Source organism: Myotis nattereri (assembly GCF_964212035.1).
Source record: "Myotis nattereri genome assembly, chromosome: 18".
In the NCBI taxonomy this organism is placed as follows: Eukaryota; Metazoa; Chordata; class Mammalia; order Chiroptera; family Vespertilionidae; genus Myotis; species Myotis nattereri.
Genome location: NC_138093.1, coordinates 33,490,715 through 33,515,085, shown reverse-complemented (window position 1 = coordinate 33,515,085; position 24,371 = coordinate 33,490,715). Strand labels below are relative to the sequence as shown.

Genomic DNA, 24,371 nt, shown 5'->3' with positions numbered 1-24,371 from the left:
CTCTGCTGATGTTGACACTTTTTGTTTTATTTCCAATATGAATTAAACCCAGGCAGGCCATTAAGCCCATGAGAGGATATTTAAAGTTCCCTTTCTTTAATTTCAAAAATATAAATTACTTCCCTACCTTAAAGAAAGCATAGCCATCCTATACCGAAGTCAGAAAAGAGGCCATTCATAAGCCATGGTTAGGTTGAAGGATATCATAAGGAAGGGAGAAGAGATAAATAGTGGCACCAACTAAAGAGGTTCCTTCTGAGTTGACTCTTTATAACGGGATTTGCTCTGTGTAACTATCTATCTAAGAACTGGGTGTGTCCAGAATGTCAAAAACCATCACATTTATAGCAACTACAAAAACTTCCAAGGCCCAAATGGGAAATCTCCGTCATCCCAGTGTTACGCACGCACTGCTCACACACTGCTTGTAAGAATCAGTGACCAGCTGGGGAGCTGTGGGGTAAGGTCACCTGGGCCCAAGCAAGAAGATTCAAGAGCGGAGTTCCCAACACCTGAACTTGAAGAAATGTTTGCTAACTTAGCAGCTCTACTTCCTGGGCCCACAGGTCAGTTATTGCTTCAGACACTTTGAATCTGGCTTCTTTCCCAGCTCCTAAAAGAGGGGTCTTTCCAGCCCATGGGTCAGTAACTCAGGAACTTCAGTCTCAAACATAACTTGTAGTTTTAACTTCTTTGTACCTTTAATCTGCCACAAACGACCCCCAAGCTTCATCCCATATGCATTCTAAAGGCCAAGCTGAGCAGGCCAAATCCTTATTTATGGAGTTTCCCCCTTTCTTCTATAGAATACCAGAGGGGAAAAACAATGACACTGCCCGTCTTTTCAACTGCAAGTTTTGCTACAGGTAAACAGGGAAGGAAGCATTTCTAGGTGCGTGGCTCCAAAAGGTTCAAGGCAAATTGGAGAATATCAGTAGCAAAAATAAGATTATTGAAACACTGACCTGGTCCTTGTCAGAGAAGTGAGGAGTAAAATAATGAGATGTCATTTTTCACTCAAGATGACACAAAAGAAAGTGACCCGTCATATCCAGAGCTGGTGAGAATGTAGGGAAATCACACCCATAGGTGGGAGTGAAAACCGATACAGCTTTTTTGGAGGGCGATGGTAGCTACTTTAGAAAAATACTGGCACTGGTATTCCTAGAGGCATCAGCAAGATACTGTTTTTGATAGAGACAAATTGGAGACACCAGAATGTCCATTAGGAGAGGGCCTCTCCCATCATCACAGAGTAGGTAAGAGGAGTCAGCATACCTGGGCTTGCTTACACGGGAAATGCCCACACTATCTTAAGTGAAAACAATATAAATAAAGTACAATTCTGTCTGTTTGTATTTTTAAACATCATACCCTAAATCATACATTTTTATATGCACATGTATATATGCATTGAAGAAGGTTGGCAAAGATATGCATCAACATGATGATGGTTACTCCTAGGAGAAAAGGATTATGAGATACAGGGATTTTTGATTTTTTAGAATTGTTCTTATCATTACTTGCTATATTATTTTTAAAAAGATGCAGGGTTGTGATGGCTGAACAATGCTGTAAGTATATTAAAGAGCACTGAATTGTACATTTGAAACAGGTTAATTTATAATATGTAAACTACATTTCAACAAAGCTATTGAAATAATTAAAAGATGATGATGATGGGGAAAAAGTATGGACTTCATGAAAGATAAGGAAAGACCAAGAAAATGTCACAGACAGGAAGCTAAGAAGACATGACAACGAAATGCACTGTGCTATTCTGATTGAATCCTTGAAGAGAAAAAAAGACATCAGTGGGAAAACTGGAATAAAGTTTGTAATTGTGTTAATGGTATTGTACCAATGTTAATTCCTTAGTGTTGATAACTATACTGTGGTTATATAAAATGTTATCATTACAGGAAGCTGGGTATAGCAGAACCCTGTACTATCTTTGCAACTCTTCTGTAAATATAAAATTATTTAGGAGTCCTAGCTGGTTTGGCTCAGTGGATAGTGTTGGCCTTGGAACTAAAGGGTCCAGGTTCGATTCCAGCCAAGGGCACATGCCCTAGTTGTGGGCTCGATCCCCCCAGTAGGGAGTATGCAGGAGGAAGCCAATCAATAATTCTCTCTCATCACTGATTTTTCTATCTCTCTCCCGTCCTCTCTGAAATAAAAAATATGTATTAAAATGTTTTAAAAATAAAATAAAATTATTTAGGAAAAAAAACAGAAGCATCAGTGGCAAATACACTGGCCCCAGATGTGTGGGTATCTCACATATCTCATTACCATTCACTGTCTTCTAGAAGAACCTGTTTTTTTCTCTTAATCCTTTATCCATATGCTTTGAAAGTTGTCATTCGCCAACCCCCTCCCAAATTTTACCTAATTTTTTCCCCAAAGGCACAGCTGGCTGGCACAATACCTGTTTCCCACCAAGACAATGGCACAGAGGTCACCCTTCTGTACCTGAGGCAGACCAGCAGGGGGCACCACTATTCCCGGCAGCATCAAATCTGCAGCAAACAAAAGCATCACAATCTATGTTTTGCCTCCATCTAATTCCACGTTTTAACTTCATCATTTATTTATTCACTCAACAAACATTAATGTAATTATTAACTACATTATTCATAATGAAAAATAAAAATGGCAACCTGAATAGCAGACCTGTTCCCTTTGGGGGCCAGGGGCTAGTGGTCATATGGAAGCACCAAGCTGAGGTTCCAGCTCCAGAGTCTCTTATCCTAGTCTCCCAAGTTCAGCCTATTGGCTTACAGTATAGCATATGGCAGCTCCCAAGGTACCGTCACAGCACTTATCTTATTTAAACTTTACAAAAGGGTCAGAGGCCCAAAGGGCTCATGGAAGCAGCCAAGCGAGAGCCACAATACACATGGTGGATAAAATCCATGTTTCAAACATATGCATGAATATAGGAAACAGGTACACATTTCTTAAAATAGTTGCCCTTCCTAAGTAGGTTTCAGCCAAGAGCCAGAACATAGGAAAATCCTCTTACCTGCTCCCCCCACCAGTTTTTCGAGCACCAGAGGCCATGTTGTGAAGGCTGGTAGAAGATCAGGATATGACCACAGGGTGTACACTGTCCAAAAACAGACCCACAAAACACTGAACTGCCAAAGTCAACCCCCTGGGGAATTGGCAAAGTCAAACATTAAGGGTGGTTTAGTTAGGATACAGATAAAGCAAAAGCTATAGAGAAAGTTGCCAAAGAGATTTCATTCCTGAAGGAGGCAGAGACTTAAGAAACTGGATGTCACTTGAGATTTGGAGGCACCTATTGTTCCACCTGGACTGCAGCAGCAGCAAATGACCACAGTAGATAAAAGTGGGGACACAGACCCAACAGGATTCCATTTATTACCTCAGAAGCAAGTAATGTAAGAACAGGGCACCAGCTGAAGAAATGCTGAACTTCCCCATGTTTATTATTTTTATTCTGTTTCCATGGTGATTAGCCATAAAACCCTAGATCAGAAAGGGCCTGCAGTTGTACAGCAGCAAAGTGGGGTCGGGTAGGCGTGGCCTAAGGAGACTGCATTGCACTGTCTCAGCCAAGCTCCGAGGAAGAAAGCCTCAAGTGCCAAAGTAGGTGTCAGTAGCTATGGAGAACAAAAAAGGCCCTAGCTGGTTTGGCTTGTGGACTGATGGTCTCGGGTTTGATTCCAGTCAAGGGCACATGTCTGGGTTGTGGGCTCAATCCCCAGTAGGGGGCATGCAGGAGGCAGCCGATCAATGATTCTCATCATTGATGTTTCTCTCTCTCTCCCTCTCCCTTCCTCTCTGAAATCAATAAAAATATATTAAAAAAAAAAAAAGAAAACAAAAAAGAACAGAGTCTCAGAACTGTGACAAAGAGAGAAGCACAGAATCCTGAGAGCCAGGCAGAGCCTAAGAAAGACTCCCAGTGAGGTATCTTCACGACTGAAGTACATCACCAAGCCAGCCAGCATGTAGTTTAAATTAATCTAGCTTCTTTCCTACAATAGTATCTCTTCGGTACTTTACGAAAATCCTGCTAGAGGTAGCTTTAAGAAACATGCATGCTCTGAGATTCACCTGTTTTCAAGACCTCTGCTCCATCCCTGAGTAACCTACTATACACTTTATCTCAGAATTTCCCTTGGCAACTACTCTTTTTCTGTGTTAACTCTTTTTTTTTTCTCCCTCATATAGAAGTTTCTGCTCTTGAAAGACCCAATTCTAGGGATATTAGGTCCAAAAAAATCTTTAGGGATGGTACTGGGAGATTTTCAACTTGTTTAAGAAAGACAGGTTACTGGAAGACATAAGGAGAAACAGATACTAGGCAAGGGCTATAATGATGGCCATCCCCATCCGACTGCCATACCTGTCGGGTACAGATTTTTCTCCAGTTCAAATAGGACGGGGTTACCACCACTCACGTACACGGTCACGGCATCCCCTCTGTGAGCATAGAGCTTCACGATGCTGAGCTCTTCCTTCCCAGGCACCAACTCGGAGGCCTGGTCGGTCCCCAGGGCGGGGAAAGCAGCTGTCACGTCAGCTCGAAGCTTTCTCCTGCAGAAAGCACACCAATGCTTGGGATGAACGCTGTCTGGGTGGACTTTAATAAATACTGAGGACGTACTATAAAATCACGAGGGCCGCCCTAACCGGTTTGGCTCAGTGGATAGCACGTCGGCCTGCGGACTGAAGGGCCCTGGGTTCGATTCCGGTCAAGGGCATGTACCTGGGTTGCGGGCACATCCCCAGTGGGGGGTGTGCAGGAGGCAGCTGATCGATGTTTCTCTCTCATCGATGTTCCTAACTCTCTATCCCTCTCCCTTCCTCTCTGTAAAAAATCAATGAAATATATTTTTTAAAAAAATCACGAGGGCCAAGGAAAGACTGTAATTTATAATGCTGTATTCTCGCACACGCTTCCAAAACATCCTGGTCTGTTTCACACCAATGTCTCATCTATTTCCACATGCTCCTGGGCAAATCTTTCCGTTTTACAAAGAAAGAAAACAAAAAAAAACAAAACAAAACAAGACCCAGTGAGCATCCCAAGTAAGCCTGAACTTGGACACTCAGCCCTGCCTCCTGACGCCCTGCCCAGCTCTGGGACCCACTCCCTGCTCGTACGCGCTGGGCGAACCTGCCAGCGTAGGATGAATCACTACACCAGGGCACCAAGAATAGCAACCACACAACACTGGCTCCGGAAGCGCCAGCGTGCCATCTGCATCTGCGACACTGGGCAGATCTGGTTCTTCCCATCCGCGCCGGGCGATCCTCCCCCGTCCCCTGCATCCGCCGCTCCGGCCAGAAGCACCGGGCACTTCTGCTTGTGCACCTGCAGCTCTCTGCGCCCGGGTCTCTAGCTCTTCGGAGGACAGGGACTCCGCACTCCTTCAGTTTTGCATCCTCCACACCGTAGGCTGCATTTTATAAGCGCTGACTGAATTATGTTTTCTTTTAAACTCACTAGAATATCCAAAAAGACAGCCTAGGTCCTAGGAGATATATGAGGCCTCCATCTTCACCGTCAAAATGTGTCTAACCCACACTTCCCCCCTGGAGTCCCTTTCCCGGGTGTACCCCGCGGCCTGCACCCGGGCCGGCTGATCCATCCCAAAGAGGGCTCTGGACCAAACCGGGCTGAGAGGTACTTGGGTGCCCTCATGGGCGGAGCAGGCCCCTTCTCCCCCTCACCTGTCCGATCCCTTGATGGCCGTGTTGGACCTGACCCGAAAGGCCTTGGCAAACATGTTTGCTGGAGTGGCCTGAGAAGTCGAGCACGGAAGCCAGAGGCTGTCAGGAAAACGAGAGCACGGCGGCGTCTTCCCACCCCGCAGCCCTGGGCGCAGCCATGCTGGGGCCTGGCCGGGAAAGGAGCCCAGCTGGGATATGGGCCCGGCTGGAAACCGCGGCCACGCAGCTTCGCGGCCGCCCCTAGTGGCAGGGCCCAGAACAGAAACCGGGCGGGGCGGCGGGGAAGGCGGGGCGGACGCCTGCACGCCCCTCCCCGCGCCACGCCCCCTCTGTGATTCTGCGCCTGCGCACACGCATACTGCATACTGCCGGAGCCAGCAAGTCTGTAGTTACCCGCCCCAACAGAGATTGCTATTCATCTCCACTTCATCGGCCTCGAAGTGTGCCAGCTCCCGTTCCATTCAATTTAGTTCAATTCCACAAAATTAATTGAACGCTGGTATTTTATTAAACTTGCAGACCTCTTGAATGCTTTTCTTAAGGGCTTTTGTTTATTAAATCTTTTCATTTTATTGCACACTAAAGGCCTCAGCTAGGATTTTCTCCCAGATTTTCTACTATGTTATGAGAAAATTTCTAGAAGTTACTATTATGAGGTGATAACAACAACAGGGAATACACTCTTTTTTTAAAAAAATATATTTTATTGATTTTTTACAGAGAGGAAGGGAGAGGGATAGAGAGTTAGAAACATCGATGAGAGAATAACATCGATCAGCTGCCTCCTGCACACTCCCCACTGGGGATGTGCCCACAACCAAGGTACATGCCCTTGACCAGAATCGAACCCGGGACACTTGAGTCCGCAGGCCGGCGCTCTATCCACTGAGCCAAACCGGTTAGGGTGGGAATCCACTCTTGTCCCAGACTTGCCCTTCATGTTACGAGAAAAAAAACTACAAATGATTTTCAAATGTATTATTTTAAAGTATTTTGGGCTATTTGTATTTTAACTTTTGGGTTCAGGCATTATTTGGAGAGTTTTGTTTCCAAAGTAATTATGTTACTTATGAGTTTATTAACTCATATTGCTTATTTTTAAAAATCTGTGAGATAGATTAGGATCAACTGATGGTTTGGCCCTTGCAGTTGTGATCATGGACCAATGGCTTATTCTTTCTGAAACTCTTGCCTTCTGTGACATGTGGATGCCATAGCCACCTAATAGAGCTCCCATGAGAAACAACTGAGTTAACATGTAAGATGTTGCACAGGGCTTTGCAAGTTAACAATAAATAGTTAATAATAGATGAAAAAATCAGTCTCAGACAGAGGTGAGGGTTTGGGTTTCCCTGAGGGACAGCTTGGGGGAGGTGTCTCTGGAGGCAAGGATTTAAACACCTGGGGTACTGGCCCTACTAAATTAAATTTTTCATGTGAAAACTTCAGCACAGAATGTCCATCCACCAAGAGAAAAAAAATCCTAATTGCTTTATTAGCTGACAGAGTTGCACAAAGGAGAATTCCACATTGACTGCCCAAAGATTAGGCCCTGCACAGTGTCTGCCCTCCACCATTCCTGGAAGGGCCCCTAATACAGCAGAGGGGCCAGACCCAGCTCAGGCTCCCCCTGCACTCTCACCCACCAAGCTCTTATTCTGAAGCACTGCAGCCACAAGACAAAGTCAGAGGAGTCCAGAGGAGGGTAGCACCACAGAGCCCTGCCCCTTGTACCCTCACCTGGCCACACTGGTGGTGGGGGGTGGCGGGGAGAAGGCTCCCTCCAGCTCTGAGTAAGCTGCCTGACCCCACAAAAGCTTTCAAGTCTTCCAGCTGAGGCCCCAGCTATCAGGGAGCAGACACTAGCCATTTCACTATGCCTTGTCTGAGTACCTGATCCATAGAAACCATAAGATAGTAAGTAATTATTGTTGTTGTAAGCTGTGGAGCTTGGGGATGGTTTGTTATGCAGCCATGGAAACTAATAAAGAAACCCAAGCATTTCTCTGTCCCAGTGCATCCTGAAATAGCCAATTTGTTCATGTCACTGTGATGGAATCATAGCTATATGCAGTCCAACTCTTCTCCCAGAAAATTATCCACCACTAGCTATTTTGCTTACCATGCAAAAATTGGAATTTTGTTTAAGCCTTTTTTTATTTTTCAATTACAGTTGACATTCAATATTATATTAGTTTCAGGTGTAGAGCATAATGATTAGATGTTTATATAACTTATGAAGTGATCCCCTAATTAGTCTACTACCCACCTGGCACCATACACAGGTATTACACTATTATCCTATCTTATATAATAAAAGGCTAATATGCAAATTGATTGAACAGGCGGAACGACCGGTCGCTACGATGCGCACTGACCACCAGGGGGGCAGATGCTCAATGCAGGAGCTGCCCCCTGATGGTCAGTTCACTCCCGCCTCCACAGCAGCTCTATGGATGTCTGACTGATGGCTTAAGCCATCAGTCAGACAGCCCCCGAGGACTCCCAGACTGCGAGAGGGCACAAGCCGGGCTGAGGGACCCCCCTCCCCTGCCCCCAGTGCACGAATTCTGTGCACCGGGCCTCTAGTTGACTATACTACCTATTCTGTATTTTACATCCAACAAAAATTGAAAAGCCTAAGATGTTTGACTATTGCAAAGTTGGAGAGGTCTAGGGAAGGGAAGAGCTTTAATCAGAAAAACCCTGTGCCAGGAAATCTGTGACTCTTTTATAAATGGGGAGATGCTACTGAACCCATAATATAAAAGGGGGACACATTAGGTAAAGGTCTTGCTCTTGCAAAACCAAACCTCAAGGCTGACTCTCAGAAGAAGGCCAGAGTGTCACCATGTCCAACTCAGCACTGCCTGGTCTTCCTGGCTGGGGTGGGGCCAGCAGAGACCAGGGCACCCCATGTAAGAACAGAGGCACCCACGTCCTAGCCTTCCTGCCACACACCCAGGGAGATCCGAGCTACACACTGTTGAGGAGGGTGAAGACTTTCTTTGTGAGTAAGATGTCCTCTTGTCCTTTCTCTCTTCTTAGGACTGGTCAAACTAAATATTCTTCTAGGTTTTTTAATCTCCTTTCTTCTTCACAGCCTCCCCAACTCACACTTCCAAAAGCTAATAAATCTGGAGGATCCCAGATGAGGCCAGTAGGAGCCCTCAGACACTAGCAATTGGGCAGAAAAAGATCACATAGCTGCTCAGAAGTAAAACCTCCACATCTCAGAAAGTTATAGTTATTCCGGAAGGACTGGTTTGAGGTAAAGATGTTCTCCACAGCCTGTGGCAGAAACCTGTCACTGGTGACTCTCAGAACCTAACGGACTCTGGGAAAACTCCACGAGTGACGGGATCCTTCACTTTTATAATACATTTATAATACATAAATGTATACATTTATAAACCTTCATAATGCATTTTCTTTAAGCAGCTATAATGGTTTTTTATTTCATTTTGTTTTTTATCCATACCTGAGGATATGTTTCCATTGATATGAGAGAGAGAGAGAGAGAGAGAGAGAGAGAGAGAGAGAGAGAGACATTGATCAATTGTCTCCCATACACACCCTGACCATGGATCAAACCTGCAACCTTTTGTTGTACAGGGATGACACTCCAACCAACTGAGCCACCGGGCCAGGGCTGTTGTGTGTGTGTTTCTTGATACTTGCAATACTTGTATAGTAGGTGATAGAGAACTGATTTCCTTGGCCCAGGTGCCATGAATAGAATAGGCTAGGTGGGTTTCCAAGGTCCAGTAGGACTTGGTCTCCAAGGTCTACTCTAGTGAATTCCAGACCTGGTGGGTGAACAACAGCCACAACAGAAATATCAGTGGAGCCCCTAGAGAACCAAGATGGTGGTGTAGGTAAAAGCCTATACAGGCCATTTCCGACAATCACATCAAAATTACAACTAAAATGCAGAACCACCATCACTCAGAACCACCTGAAAGTTGGCTGAATGGAAGTCCTACAACTAGAGAAGTAAAGACGAAAGCACATTGAGACTGGTAGGAGGGGCAGAGGTGCAGAACTGGATGGTCCATCACCCACGTGTGCCATTTTTTTTAACTGAGAGGGAGATTGTCTCTGCAAAGGCTGCCTGTGAGGGGCAAGGGGGTCTCAGCCCCACACCAGCCCCCCAGCCCAGGCTTTCAGAGCTGGGAACAGAAGTCCCTGCAACTATGGGCTATAAAAACCAGCCTAGGAGATTAAAAATGGCAGCAGAGTAACTGGATGCTCCCAGGAACAAACTGGAATTACAACTAAAATACAGAAAAACTTCCTGAATAATCAACAGAAGACTCGCAGTAGAGAACCCTGATTCCCAAGGACCAAAAGTGGAGACTGCACAGAGACTAGTAGGAGGGGTGGAGGCGCGAAAGGGCTGCCGGGTGCCCACAGATAGCAACTGAAGTTCCAGAGAGATATCTCAGCTGTGGTGGGATGGGGGTGGGGAAGTTTCCACTGAGAACTCTGGGATTGAATCCCCAAGCTGCCCGTGCCCCCCGCCCCTGCACCCAGCAGAAAACACCAGAACTGAGAAGGGTACCACATCACATCTGGCTGTGAAAAGCAGGGGTTGCTGTCTGCCAGGGAGTGATGGCTGAAAACTCAGGTACCCTCTTAAAGGGCCAATGCACAAAATTCCCTGTGGAACCACTCAATTTATACTCCAGCAAAGGGAGGGCGGAGTGCACTGGAGCTTTGTGAGCAAAAGCCAGGATTGGGGACTCAGGGGTTAGAGCTCAGAAGGCAGACACCCCCAGTTTCCTGTGCTGAGTCATTCCCTCACACAGTGGAGGACATCTTTCCCATACATTTATTTGCCTTGCGTGGGGGGAAGACAGTTGACACACGCTATTGGAAAACACCTTGCCCTGAAGCCACTTGAGAGACTAAAGATAACAATTAGCCTCCAGGCAGAAGCAACTGCCCCACCCTGTTGAAAAAGCCTCTGCCACATCTTTGAATGACTGCCTGGGGCAATTCAAGTCCGAATCCTATCAGTCTGTAGGCAGAGGCTTCTCTGGAGGCTTTGTGTCTTTGCCTGACCTAACTATTCAGAAAACAGTGTTTGGCACTGTCCTGCACCAGATTGAGAGGTGTAGAGGATCTAACTAACACATAGTCACAAACCCAGACAGCCAAAATGAGGAGACAAAGAAACAAACCCTAAATGAAAGAAAAAAGAGAATTCTCCAGAAGAAGAGATAAATGAAGCAAAGATAAGAAATTTATCTGAAAGAGTTCAGAGTAATGATGGTAAAGATGCTCAACAGCATGAAAAAAGATATAGTAACTATGAAAAAAGAACAGGCTGAGATAAAGAATGACATAACACAAATAGAGAACACAATGGAAGGAATACATAGCAGATCAGGAGAAGCTGAGGAACGAATCAGTGAATTAGAAGACAGAGTTGAAAATATCAATCAGAGAACCAAAAATAAAAACCAATTAAAAACAGGAGGACAGCTTATGGGAGCTGTGGGACAATATGAAACATACCAATATTAGAATAGCAGGTGTGCCAAAAGAGGCAGAAAGGGAAAAATGGATAGAGACGGTGTTTGAAGAAATAATGGCAGAAAACTTCCCTAACCTGGTAAAGGAAAAAGTCATACAAGTTCAGGAGGCAAAGAGAACCCCAAGCAAGAAGAATCCAAACAGTCCCATGCCCAGACACATCATAATTAAAATGCCAAAAATTATATGTAATACTCTTTGTAATACTTTAAGCAATAAATAATTTTTAAAAATAAATAAATAAATAAAATGCCAAAAATTAAAGACAAAGAGAGAATCTTAAATGCAGCAAGATAAAAGCAAACTGTTACCTACAAAGGAGTTCCCATAAGGTTGATACCTGATTTCTCATCAGAAACTCTACAGGCCAGAAGGGAATGGCATGAAGTACTGAAGGTAATGGAAAGCAAGGATCTAAGACCAAGATCACTATATCCAGCAAGGCTATCATTCAAAATAGATGGTCAAATAAAGAGCTTCCCAGACAAAAAAAGGATAAAGGGGTACATCACAATCAAGCCAGCATTACAAGAAATGTTAAAAGGGATTGCTGTAATGAGAAGAAGAAACAGAGAGAAACCTAGGCACACAGAATTAAAATGGCAATAAATAAGGACCTATCAATAATAACCCTAAATGTAAATGGATTAAATGCTCCAATCAAAAGGCATAGGGTAGCTAAATGGATACAAAAATGACCCAACTATATACTGTCTACAAGAGACCCACATCAAAACAAAAGACACACACAGGAAGAGAATGAAGGGATGGAAAATAATTTTCCATACAAATAGGAAAAAATAGCTGAAGTAGCAATACACATATCCAACAAAATAAACTTTAAAATGAAGACCATCACAAGACAACAAAGGTCACCACATAAGGGATCGATCCAACACGAGGATATAACCCCAGTAAACATATATGCACCCAATATAGGAACATCTAAATATATATATAAAAAAAAAAAAACCTCTAGAGCAGTGGTTCTCAACCTTCCTAATGCCGCGACCCTTTAATACAGTTCCTCATGTTGTGGTGACCCCCAACCATAAAATTATTTTCGTTGCTACTTCATAACTGTAATTTTGCTACTGTTATGAATCATAATGTAAATATCTGATATGCAGGATGTATTTTCATTGTTATAAATTGAACATAATTAAAGCATAGTGATTAATCACAAAAACAATATGCAATTATATATGTGTTTTCCAATGGTCTTAGGCGACCCCTGTGAAAGGGTCGTTCGATCCCCAAAGGGGTCACGACCCACAGTTTGAGAACTGCTGCTCTAGAGGACTTTAACGGAGAGATGGACAACAATACAGTCATAGTAGGGGATTTTAACACCCCACTGACTTCACTGGATAGATCTTCCAGACAAAAACTTAACAAGGAAACCGTGACTCTAAAGGACACACTGGATCAGATGGATTTAATTGACATTAATAGAACATTTCACCCCAAAAGCAACAGAACATACATTCTTCTCAAGTGCACATGGATCATTTACAAAGATAGACCACATCTTAGGACACAAAACAAGTCTCTACAAGTTCAAGAAGATTGAAATCATATCAAGCATCTTCTCAGATCTCAGTGGAATGAAACTAGAAATCAACTACAATAAAAACACCCCAAAACATACAAACACATGGAGGCTAAATAGCATGTTATTAAACAATGAATGGGTTACCAATGAGATCAAGAAAGAAATAAAAAACTTCCTGGAAATAAATGAAAATGAACACACAACCCAACATCTCTGGGGACACATCAAAAGCATCCTGAGAGGGAAGTTCATAGCACTACAGGCATGCCTCAAAATAACAAGAAAAATCAGCATTAAACTTTCTAACTCTACAAATTAAAGAACTAGAAAGAGAACAATAAGAAAAGCCCAGAGTAAGTAGAAGGAAGGAAATAATAAAGATTAGAGCAGAAATAAATTATAGAGACTAAAAAAAAAAAAAAACACAAAAAAATCAATGAAACCAAGAGCTGGTTCTTTGAAAGGATAAACAGAATTGATAAACCATTACCCAGACTCATCAAGAAAAAAAGAGAGGACCCAAATAAATTGAATCAGAAACAAAAGTGGAGAAGTAACCACTGATACCACAGAAATACAAAGGATTGTAAGAAAATACTATGAACAACTATATGCCAACAAGCTGGACAATATGGATGAAATGGGCAAATTCCTAGAAAAATAAAATCTCACAAAACTGAATCAGGAGGAATCAGAAAACCTGAATAGGCCAATAACAACTGATGAAATAGAAGCAGTAGTCAAGAAACTCCCGGCACACAAAAGCCCAAGTCCGGACAGCTTCACTGAGGAGTTTTACCAAACATTCAAAGAAGAACTAACACCTATACTCCTCAAACTATTTCAGAAAATCCAAGAGGAAGTAACACTTCCAAACTCTTTTTATGAGGCCAGCATTATCCTAATTCCAAAACCAGATAAAGACACTACAAAGAAAGAGAACTGTAGGCCAATATCCCTGATGAACACAGATGCTAAAATCCTCAACAAAATATTAGCAAATCGCATCCAGCAGTATATTAAAAAGGTCATACACCATGACTAAGTGGGATTTATTCCAGGGATACAAGACTGGTACAATATTCACAAATCAATAAATGTGATGCATCACATAAACAAATGGAAAAACAAAAATCACTCATATCAAGCCCTAGTCGGTTTGGCCCAGTGGATGGAGCGTCAGCCTGCGAACTGAGGGGTCCCGGGTTCAATTCCGGTCAAGGGCATGTACCTTGGTTGTGGGCACATCCCCAGTTGGGGGTGTGCAGGAGGCAGCTGATCGATGTTTGTCTCTCATCAATGTTTCTAACTCTATCTCTCTCTCTTCCTCTCTGTAAAAAAATCAATAAAATATGTTTAAAAAAAAATCACTCATATCAATAGATGCAGAAAAAGCATTAGACAAACTCCAACACCCATTTTTGATAAAAACCCTCAGGAAAGTGGGAATAGAGGGAGCATATCTCAACATGATAAAGGCCATATATGACAAACATACAGCCAACATCATACTCAATGGGCAAAAATTAAACCATTTCTCCTAAGAACAGGAACAAGACAGGGATGTCCGCTTTCACCACTCTTATTCAACATAGTATTGGAAATCCTAGCCACAGCGATCAGACAAGAAGAAATAAAAGGCATCCAAATTGGAAAGGAGGAAGTAAAGCTCTCATTATTCACAGATGGCATGATATTATACATAGAAAACCTTAAAGACTCCACCAAAAAACTACTAGATTTAATAAAGGAATTTGGCAATATAACAGGATACAAAATGAATACCTAGAAATTGATGGCATTTTTATACACCAACTAGGGGCCCAGTGCACGAATTTGTGCACCTTGAAAGGAACTGTGGGCCGTGAGGCTGTGATGGGCACAGGGGCAGGTCTCAGCCCATCCTCCATACCCTGCCCAGCCCCTCCCACCGCAACCCATGGTCCCCTGTCTGCCGGCAGCCCAGCTCCCGCCACCACCACTCCGACTTGCTGATAGCACAGAGAGATTGGGGCCAGTGCCAGCAGCGGGTGAGAGCAGGGCCGGTGCTGTCAGTGGGTGTGAGCAGAGGCTACTGCCCCGATTGCCCCTCAGGAGCAGGGGGAGGTCTAGAAGCCCTCAGGGGTGACTGGGACTGGCAGCCACTGCTCATACCTGCTGACAGCACCGAGCAATCGGGACCAGTGCCGGCAGCAGGTGAGAGCGGGGCCAGCACCAGCAGCAGGTGTGAGAGGCACTGCCAGACCTGATCACCTCTCAGGAGCAGGGGAAGGTGGAGAAGCCCTGAGAGGCAATTGGGGCCAGCAGCTGCCGCTCACACCCCGATGGCACCAAGCGATCAGGGCTGGCGCTGGCAGCGGGGTGCAAGCACTGGGGCAGGACCACAGTGTGTGGGAGCAAAGAATTTTCAGTAACCAACAGAGGCTCGCCCTGATGACAGTGACCGGTGCCCCATCTTGATCTGGTGCCCCAGCTCACCTGCTCCACCATCCCGCCACGGCCAATGCCAGCCATGTTTCATGCTCTACTGCCTGCAGCTGACGCCCGCCATGTTCTGCATGTGCCCCCTGCTGGTCAGCGCACGTCATAGCGACTGGTTGTTTGGTTGTTCCACCATTTGGTCTATTTGCATATTAGGGTTTTATATAGAGAGATAATGAATTCTCAGAAAGAGAAACTAAACAAACAATCCCTTTTATCATTGCAACAAAAAAATTAAGATACTTAGGAATAAACTTAACCAAGGAGGCAAAAGACCTGTACATGGAAAACTACAGGGCACTGAAAAAAGAGATAGAAGAAGATATAAACAAGTGGAAGAATATACTGTGTTCATGGATTGGTAGAATCAACATCATTAAAATGTCCATACTACCCAAGGCAACCTACAAATTCAATGCAATCCCTATTAAAATACCAACAACATATTTCACAGAGCTAGAACAAACACTCCAAAAATTTATATGGAATCAAAAAAGACCCCAAATAGCTGCAGCAATTTTGAGAAAGAAAAACAAAGTTGGAAGGGAAATCAAGATGGCGGCATAGGTAAACACCGGAAATTGCTGCCTCTCACAACCACTTCAAAAATACAACTAAAAGACAAAACAGACATCATCCAGAACCACAGGAAGGCTGGCTGAGTGGAAAGTCTACAACTAAAAGGAAGGAGAAAAGCACACTGAGATTCAGAGGAGGTGCGGAAGTAAAGTGCAGAGGTACAAACACGTACGTGGAAAGGGCTGGCAACTGAGGACATGGCGCATGTGGAAAGGGCTGGCAACTGAGGACACGGTTGTCTTTTTCAATCAGGAGGGAGTCTCAAGCTACCAACTGCTCTGAACTCCAGTTCCGGGTGAGTCTCTGGGGACCCAGACTCATACACTCATACGGGGAGAAACTGGACTGTCTGGCATCGGTCAGAACTCGAGGGCAGCTTTCTCTCAGAGGTACTTGCAGTGATTACCGGGACCCTGAGATGCAAGGCCTCTTAGGGTAGGACTGAGGAGCAGCCATAGCTGCTTGCTCCACCCTGTTCATCCCCAGAGACCCTGCCCCACCCAAGCTGTGCGCAGAGGCTTTTGCATATGAAAGGCCTGGCTCTTTGCAATCTGAAAATTACCTAACAAACTGCAGCTGGGTCAGAGAGACCCAGAGCTTCCAAAAGAAGGCCCAAAGCCCCACAGCAGCTTGCATTGCTTCACAGCTGGGCCTCATCTGGGCACCTCCAAACTCCAAACAAAGAAGAGGAATCTGCAGATCTCTCCATAGCTCCTGCTCAGGCTAAATTAGCACCTCCTTAGAGATCGAAGAGCCAGTGTACCCAGTGGTCAGAGTGGGACCACCCAGATTACAACTCCTCAGATCCATAAGGGACACACTCAGGGGGCAGACTCAATGAGCACCAAAGCCCCACTGAAGCAAGTCTTGTCCCAGAAGGGTGTCTCCAGCACAGAAGTTCTCCCACTGTAGACACAGCTGATTCTCACAGCCAATTGGCCTGGAGGTCAATTCCTCCCAGTGATACCTACAACAATCAAGGCTTAACTACAACAAGACTGTGCACAAAGCCCACAAAGGGGTGCACCAAGAGTGTCCACCTCAGGTAATTGGGGAGGCTGAGCCACTGGGCCCTATAGGACACCTAGCACAGAAAGCCACTCTATCAACACAGGGAAGCATAAAAAATGCGGAGACAAAGAAACAGGTCACAAATGACAGAAATGGAGGAAAGCAAACTACTGGATATAGAGTTCAAAACCACACTTTTAAGGTTTTTCAAGAATTTTCCAGAAACTGCTGATAAATTTAGTGAGACCCTCGAGGTTATGAAAAAGGACCAACTGAAAATTAAGCATACACTGACTGAAATAAAGAATATTATACAGAGTTCCAACAACAGACTAGAGGATTGCAAGAATCAAGTCAAAGATTTGAAATACGAAGAAGCAAAAAACACCCACCAGAAAAACAAAAAGAAAAAAGAATCCAAAAATATGAAGATAGTATAAGGAGCCTCTCGGACAACTTCAAGCGTACCAACATCTGAATTATAGGGGTGCCAGAAGAAGAGAGAGAGCAAGATATTGAAAACCTATTTGAAGAAATAATGACAGAAAACTTCCCCTACCTGGTGAAAGAAATAGACTTAGAAGTCCAGGAAGCGCAGAGAACCCCAAACAAAAGGAATCCAAAGAGGACCACACCAAGACACATCATAATAAAATGCCAAGAGCAAAAGACAAAGAGAGAGCCTTAAAAGCAGCAAGAGAAAAACAGTCAGTTACCTATAAGGGAGTACCCATACGACTGTCAGCTGATTTCTCAACAGAAACTATGCAGGCCAGAAGGGAGTGGCAAGAAATATTCAAAGTGATGAATACCAAGAACCTACAACCAAGATTACTTTATCCAGCAAAGCTATCATTCAGAATTGAAGGTCAGATAAAGAGCTTCACAGATAAGAAAAAGCTAAAGGAGTTCACCACCACCAAACCAGTATTATATGAAATGCTGAAAGGTATCCTTTAAGAAGAGGAAGAAGAAGAAGAAGAAAAAGGTAAAGATAAAAATTATGAACAACAAATACACATCTATCAACAAGTGAATCTAAAAATCAAGTGAATAAATAATCTGATGAACAGAATAAAACTGGTGAATATAATAGAATCAGGGGCATAGAAAGGGAGTGGACTGACTATTCTTGGGGGGGAAAGGGGTGTGGGGGGTGGGGGAAGATACTGGACAAAAATTGTACACCTATAGATGAGGACAGTGGCGGGGGCGGGTAAGGGCAGAGGGTGGGGTGGGAACCGGGTGGAGGGGAGCTATGGGGGGAAAAAAGAGGAACAACTATAATAAACTAAACAATAAAGATTTAATTAAAAAAAGAAAACAAAGCTGGAGAAATCACAATACCAGTTTTCAAGTTATACTACAAAGCCACCATAATCAAAACAACCTAGTACTGGCACAAGAACAAGCATATAGATCAATGGAACAGAACAGAGAACCCAGAAATCGACCCAAGCCATTACACTTAATTAATATTTGACAAAAGAGGCAAGATCATACCATAGAGTCAAGAGAGTCTCTTCAATAAATGGTGTTGGGAAAATTGGACAGATACATGCAAAAAAATAAAACTAGACCACCAAATTACACCATACACAAGAATAAACTCAAAATGGATAAAAGACTTAAATTTAAGTCGTGAAACCATAAAAATCCTAGAAGAAACCATAGGCAGTAAAACCTCAGACATCTCTTATAGCAATATGTTTACCAATACATCTCTTATGGCAAAGGAAAACTAAGGGGAAAATAAATAAATGGGGCTACATCAAAATAAAAAGCTCTGCACAGCAAAAGAAACCATCCATAAAACAAAGAGAGCTCCCACTGTTTGGGAGAACATATTTGGCAAGGATACATCTGATAAAGGGTTAATATCGAAATATGTTAAGGAACTCAAACAACTTAACAAAAGGAGGACAAACAATCCAATTAAAAATGGGCAAAGGATGTTAAATAGATACTTCTCCAAAGAGGACACACAGATGTCCAAGAGACATATGAAAAAATGCTCAAAGTCACTGATCATCAGTGCAAATTAAAATGGCAATCTCACACCTGCCAGAATGGCTACCATCAACAAATCAACAAATGACAAGTGCTGGCAAGAATGTGAAAAAAAGGGATCCCTAGTACATTGCTGGTGGAAATGCAGACTGGTGCAACCATTATGGAAAACAGCATGGAGTTTCCTCAAAAAATTAAATATGGAACTGCCATCTGACTCAGTGATCCCACTTCTAGGAATATATCCTAAGAAACCCAAAGCACCAATCAGAAAGAATGTATGCACCCCTATGTTCATAGCAGCACAATTTACAATAGCTATGATCTGGGAAGAGCCCAAGTGTCCATCAGTAGATAAATGGATAAAAAAAGCTTTGGTACATTTATACCATGGAATACTATGCAGCTGTAAAAAGAAGAATCTCTTACCCTTTGAGACAGCAAGGAGGGACCTGGAGAGTATCATGCTAAGTGAAATAAGTCAGTCAGAGAAAGACAAATATCACATGATCGCACTCATACGTGGAATCTAAGTAACAAAATAAACTGATGAAAGGAGTGTATCCAGAGACATGGAAGCATGGAACAGAGTGCAGAATCTCAGAGGAAAGGTGGGGGAGGGTGGTGAGTGGGTGGGAGGTAATCAACCAAAAACTTTGTATGCATATATAAATAAATCATGGACACAGACAATAGGATGCTGAAAGCCTGGGGCGGGGGGGGCAAGAAGGGGACATATGTAATACATTCAACAATAAAGAATTATTTAAACAAAACAAAACAAAAAACCAGGCTGGATTGTGGCTGAGTGACAAGGAGGCTGCTGAAATCCCAGTGTTCCTCTTAAGGAGCCCACACACAAACTTACACATCCTGCTTCTTCTGAGCTCCAGTGCCAGGGGACCCAGACACACACGGGGAGGAACTGGCTTGTCTGGCATCAGGGCAGGAACTCAGGGGTGGCTTTCTCCCAGATGGGGGTGCTCACAGGGGTCATTGTTCCAGTGCTGGGACCTCCCCTCTCACAAGGCTGATTGGCAGCATCTCTGAGTCTCTATCAGCCTGGAGCACACTGTTCTGCCCTGGGTATTCCCTGAGACTCACTCCATCCAATTTACAGGCCCACCCAAGCTGTTTGCAGCAGCTTTTCCATATGAATGGCCTGTCCTGTCTCAGGCTTCAGCCTTTGCTAAAGTCTCTTAAACAAACTTCAGGTTGTGACAGCATGCCCCAAGACCTGGCACTAGCACCAGCCTGCCTTGCTTCATAGCTGGGCCTCACCTGGGCACCTCCAAGCCCAATACAAATAGCAAATAGCAGCCCTCTGCTGACCCCTCTGTGGCTCCTGCCGAGTGGCCCCAGGCAATGGCTGACTTTGCACCTCCCTGGAGGCCCTAGATCCAGTACACCTGGTGGACAGCTTCAGACCATAACAGATTACAACTCTACACATCCATAAGCGACACACTCAAGGGGCAGACTTAGTGAGCACCAAAGCCCCACTGAAGCAAGTCCTGTTCCATAGGAGTGTATCCTGCACAGCTGCTCTCCCACTGTAGTCGCAGCTGGTCCTCACAGCCAATTGGCCTGGAGGTCAACGCCTCCTGGTGATGCCAACAACAATCAAGGCTTAACTACAAGACTGTGCACACAGCCCACACAGGGGTGCTCCTAGAGTGCCCAGCTCAGGTGACTGGGGAGGCTCAGCCACTGGGGCCTACAGGACACCTACTACACAAAGCCACTCTATCAATTCCAGGAGACATAGCGCTCTACCTAATACATAGAAACAAACACAGGGAAGCAACCAAAATGCAGAGACAAAGAAGCATGCCATAAATGAAAGAAATGGAAGCAAGCAAACTACTAGATACAGAGTTCAAAACCATGGTTATAAAGTTACTCAATGAACTTTCAAGGATCTTAGTGAGAATGTCAAAGACATGAAAAAGGACCAGTCAAAAGTTAACATACACCAACTGAAATAAAGAATAATTTACACTCAACAATACAGTAGATGGAAAAAAATAACGACAGAAAACTTCCCCTACCTGGTGAAAGAAATAGACTTGCAAGTCCAGGAAGCACAGAGAGTCCTACACAAGAGGAACCCAAAGAGGCCCACACTAAGACACATCATAATTAAAAATCCAAGGGTTAAAGACAAAGAGAGAATCTTAACAGCAACAAGAGAAAAGCAGTTAGTTACCTACAAGAGAGTGCCCGTATGACCATCAGCTGATTTCTCAACAGAAACTTTGCAGGCCAGAAGGGAGTGACAAGAAATACTCAAAGTGATGAAGAGCAATGACCTACAACCAAGATTACTCTACCCAGCAAAGCTCTCATTTAGAATTGAGGGTCAGATAAAGAGCTTCACAAATAAGAAAAAGTTAAAGGAGTTCATCACCACCAAACCAGTATTACATGTAATGTTGAAGGGTATTCTTTAAGAAGAGGAGGAGGAAAAAGAAGAGGAGGAGGAAGAAAAGAAGAAGAGAAGGGAGGAGGAGGAGGAGGAGGAGGAGAAGGAATAAAATATATGAACACTAAAATGTCAACAAATACATATCAATAATTGAATCTAAAAATCAAAATAAATGAACAAGAAATCTAATGAACAAAATAAACTGGTGAATAAAATAGAATCAGAGGCATAAAAGCATGGTACAGACTAACAAATCTCAGAGGGAAGGGGGGAGGGGGCAGGAAGAGATTAACCAAAGATCTTACCTATAGACACAGACAATAGGGTGGTGAAGGCCTGGGGTGGGGTGGGGTGGGAACCGGGTAGAGGGATGCAATGGGGGGGGAAAGGGGGATATCTGTAATACTCTCAACAATAAAGATTTAAAAATATATATCACTGGAGCCCCTTATCAAGAAATTCTTCATCATTAGATTAGATCTGGAGGGATTCGAGGGTAGGTCAGAATGGATATTTTTCAAAAGTACCGGTATTTATTTATTGCAGCACCCCAAAATGTAGTGGCTTAAAATAATCATTTTATTTGCTCACAGTTCTCGAGGGTCTGTTGACTTGGTTCTTCTGCTGGCTTTGCTTGGGATCCTCATGTGAATGCTGTCATCTGGCAACACAATTCTGCTGGATGGCCTCTCTCACCCGTCTGGCTGAGGATTCTCCACCAATCTAGTTCAGATTTGTCCACATGGTGGCAGCATCTAAGAGCATAAGAGAGAACCTGTAAGGTCTGGAGGCTTAGACTCCTAATCACACAATTCTGTCAGTTTCTATTGGTCAAAGCAACTCATATGGCTGGCCAGATTCAAGAACTGGGAAAATAGCCCGGCAGGAGTGGCTCAGTAGTTGAACGTCAACCTATGAACCAGGAGGTCACAGCTCAATTCCAGTCAGGGCACATGCCCACGTTTTGGGCTCGATCCCCAGTAGGGGACATGCAGGAGGCAGCCAACTGATGATTCTCTCTCATCATTGATGTTTCTCTCTCTCCTCCTTCCTCTAAAATCAATAAAAAACATTTTAAAAAAAGACCTGGTAAAATAGTCTTCATTACTTTAGGGGAGCAGCTGCAAAGAATGTGTGAGACTTTGGAGGGGAAGAAAGGGTGTGAATGGTGAGGAGCTGCCTGCAGCTCAGTGGGGGACTTTAACCCAGCCGACTGTTAAATCAGGGCCTCTTGGACGAAATCCTGCAAAGTACTTGGGTCACTAAAGTTAGAGATTTATGAGGCTCTAGCCACCTCAAGGAATCCTCCCCACCCCTTGACCATGGGAACAATAGCGGCAAGGTAAAGGATTGGTGTTTTCTGTCTCAGGGGAGGACGAGAGCAGGGATGCTTCAGGTTGGCTCACAGAGGTACTCCTGGAACACAGACAGAGACCCAATCCTCTCAAAGCAGTGATTCAGAATGAGGTAATAACAAAACTTGTGGGGCAAGTCCCATGCCAAGTGGTCTGAGGTGTCCACACATCGGTACCAAGGACAGTGATTATTAATAATAGGATTTTGCCATCTTAGAGCCGAAAGGGGCCTCAGCAACAATCTAGCTCAAACCTTTGTTGCCATGGGATTTTGTTTAAACAAAGGTTTCCACTGGAGCCCAAATACAAACCTATAAGAAAACAGGATTGCTCTGGGGGTGGGAAGCAAAAAAAACTTCTTTATAAAATTGGAAACATTTCTTAAAGCATCATGGAAGACAACATTTTCAATTATATGTACATCAGAGGCTAAAGCATCATTGATCACAAAGAATAAAATTCCCCCAAACGAATACATTCTTAATTTAATAAGTGAAGAGCCTTTGGATTTTAAGGGCATGTTTACTTGGAAACATGAAAGCCAGAAAAATGACTTTTAGTCACACGCAAATGAGCCTTGGATGGACATTTTTTTCAACTTACGGACTAGCCGCGGTTCTCAACCTGCGGGTCGCGAACAATGAAAATACATCCTGCATATCAGAAATTTACATTACGATTCATAACAGTAGCAAAATTACAGTTACGAAGTAGCAACGAAAATAATTTTATGGTTGGGGGTCACCACAACATGAGGAACTGTATTAAAGGGTCGCGGCATTAGGAAGGTTGAGAACCACTGGTTGGGTCAACGGGTCCCCCAAACCCCACCAGGTGGCGCCCATGTTCGGCATTTGCTGAACACAGCAGCGTTCTGCTCCTTTCATGAGGGTCAGGTGGCCTCGCGCCGGGCAGGTTTGGAAAATCCGATTAGGTGCTCAAGAAAACACCCACTTGTGCTCTTCTATTTTAACGTCTTTTCCTCTCACTTTCGTCTCAACTACCAAAAATCCGTCTGACACTGACTCCACACACACATGCCAAAGGAAAGGGCAGGAAAAGCCTGTTTCCAAGGGGCAGCGGGAGGAAGGCTGGGGAACTCGCACACTTAGCTAGTTCAGGTTTTGCCAATTAGACTCTAATCAATAAAAAATTATTATTAGAAGATCCTGGGGCGCACGGCTCCTCCGGCCTCCGTCTCCTCGACCCTAGAAGGGCTCTTGGAGACCTACCATCCGTAGCGTCCCACTGCAGGGCACTCAGTCCTCGGTTTACGTTCTGGGAAAGAGCGCCGAAAGCTGTCCCAGGGGGCTGTCCTCTGGTCTGGTTACTGAGATGAAAGAAAAACAATATAACGTTCGAAAGCACCGGCAGCGTCACGAACTGGGCTTATTATCGCTCTCCTACGTAACTTACTGGCCCATGTGGGGGGAGGGGTGGCCGCTCCGTAGAGAGGTCTACAAAAATTACACATTTTTAAAAAATTCACGTTCCAGAGAGTGTTTTTGGAACTCCAGGCTGCAACATGTTAAGGGCCAGCAGACTTCTGAGTCAGAAGTGGGACCCAGAGCTACTTGCACAACCCTCCACCTTCCTCACCTCCGGGCCGCCGCCCTCCGCTCGCCGCCAGCAGAACCTGTCCGCCCGGCGGCCCCTCGCGGCGAACCTCCCCCGGACGGCGCCTGCGCGGTGGGCAGAG

At 44.3% G+C, this 24,371-nt stretch overlaps 1 protein-coding gene across 5 annotated transcripts in view; it reads right to left on the bottom strand.

The window, feature by feature from the left end:
• The window catches only part of EIF2D (eukaryotic translation initiation factor 2D), a 40,648-nt gene extending 16,309 nt beyond the window's left edge, over positions 1–24,339 (bottom strand). For 2 of the 5 annotated variants that reach the window (XR_013997191.1, XM_081112800.1), the window contains exons 1-4: positions 5,713–5,778; positions 4,382–4,572; positions 3,029–3,112; positions 2,432–2,522 (exon numbers count right to left, since the gene is read on the bottom strand). Coding sequence is in view for 4 of the 5 variants with exons in the window: in XM_081112800.1 (XP_080968926.1) it covers positions 2,432–2,522; positions 3,029–3,112; positions 4,382–4,572; positions 5,713–5,768 (422 nt within the window). In the remaining variant the exon portion in view is untranslated. Of the gene's footprint in view, positions 1–2,431; positions 2,523–3,028; positions 3,113–4,381; positions 4,573–5,712; positions 5,902–21,908; positions 22,073–24,271 lie in introns of those variants that run through there. The other 3 variants (XM_081112801.1, XM_081112799.1, XM_081112802.1) reach the window with 3 other exon arrangements.
• Between the last annotated feature and the right edge of the window lie 32 nt (positions 24,340–24,371).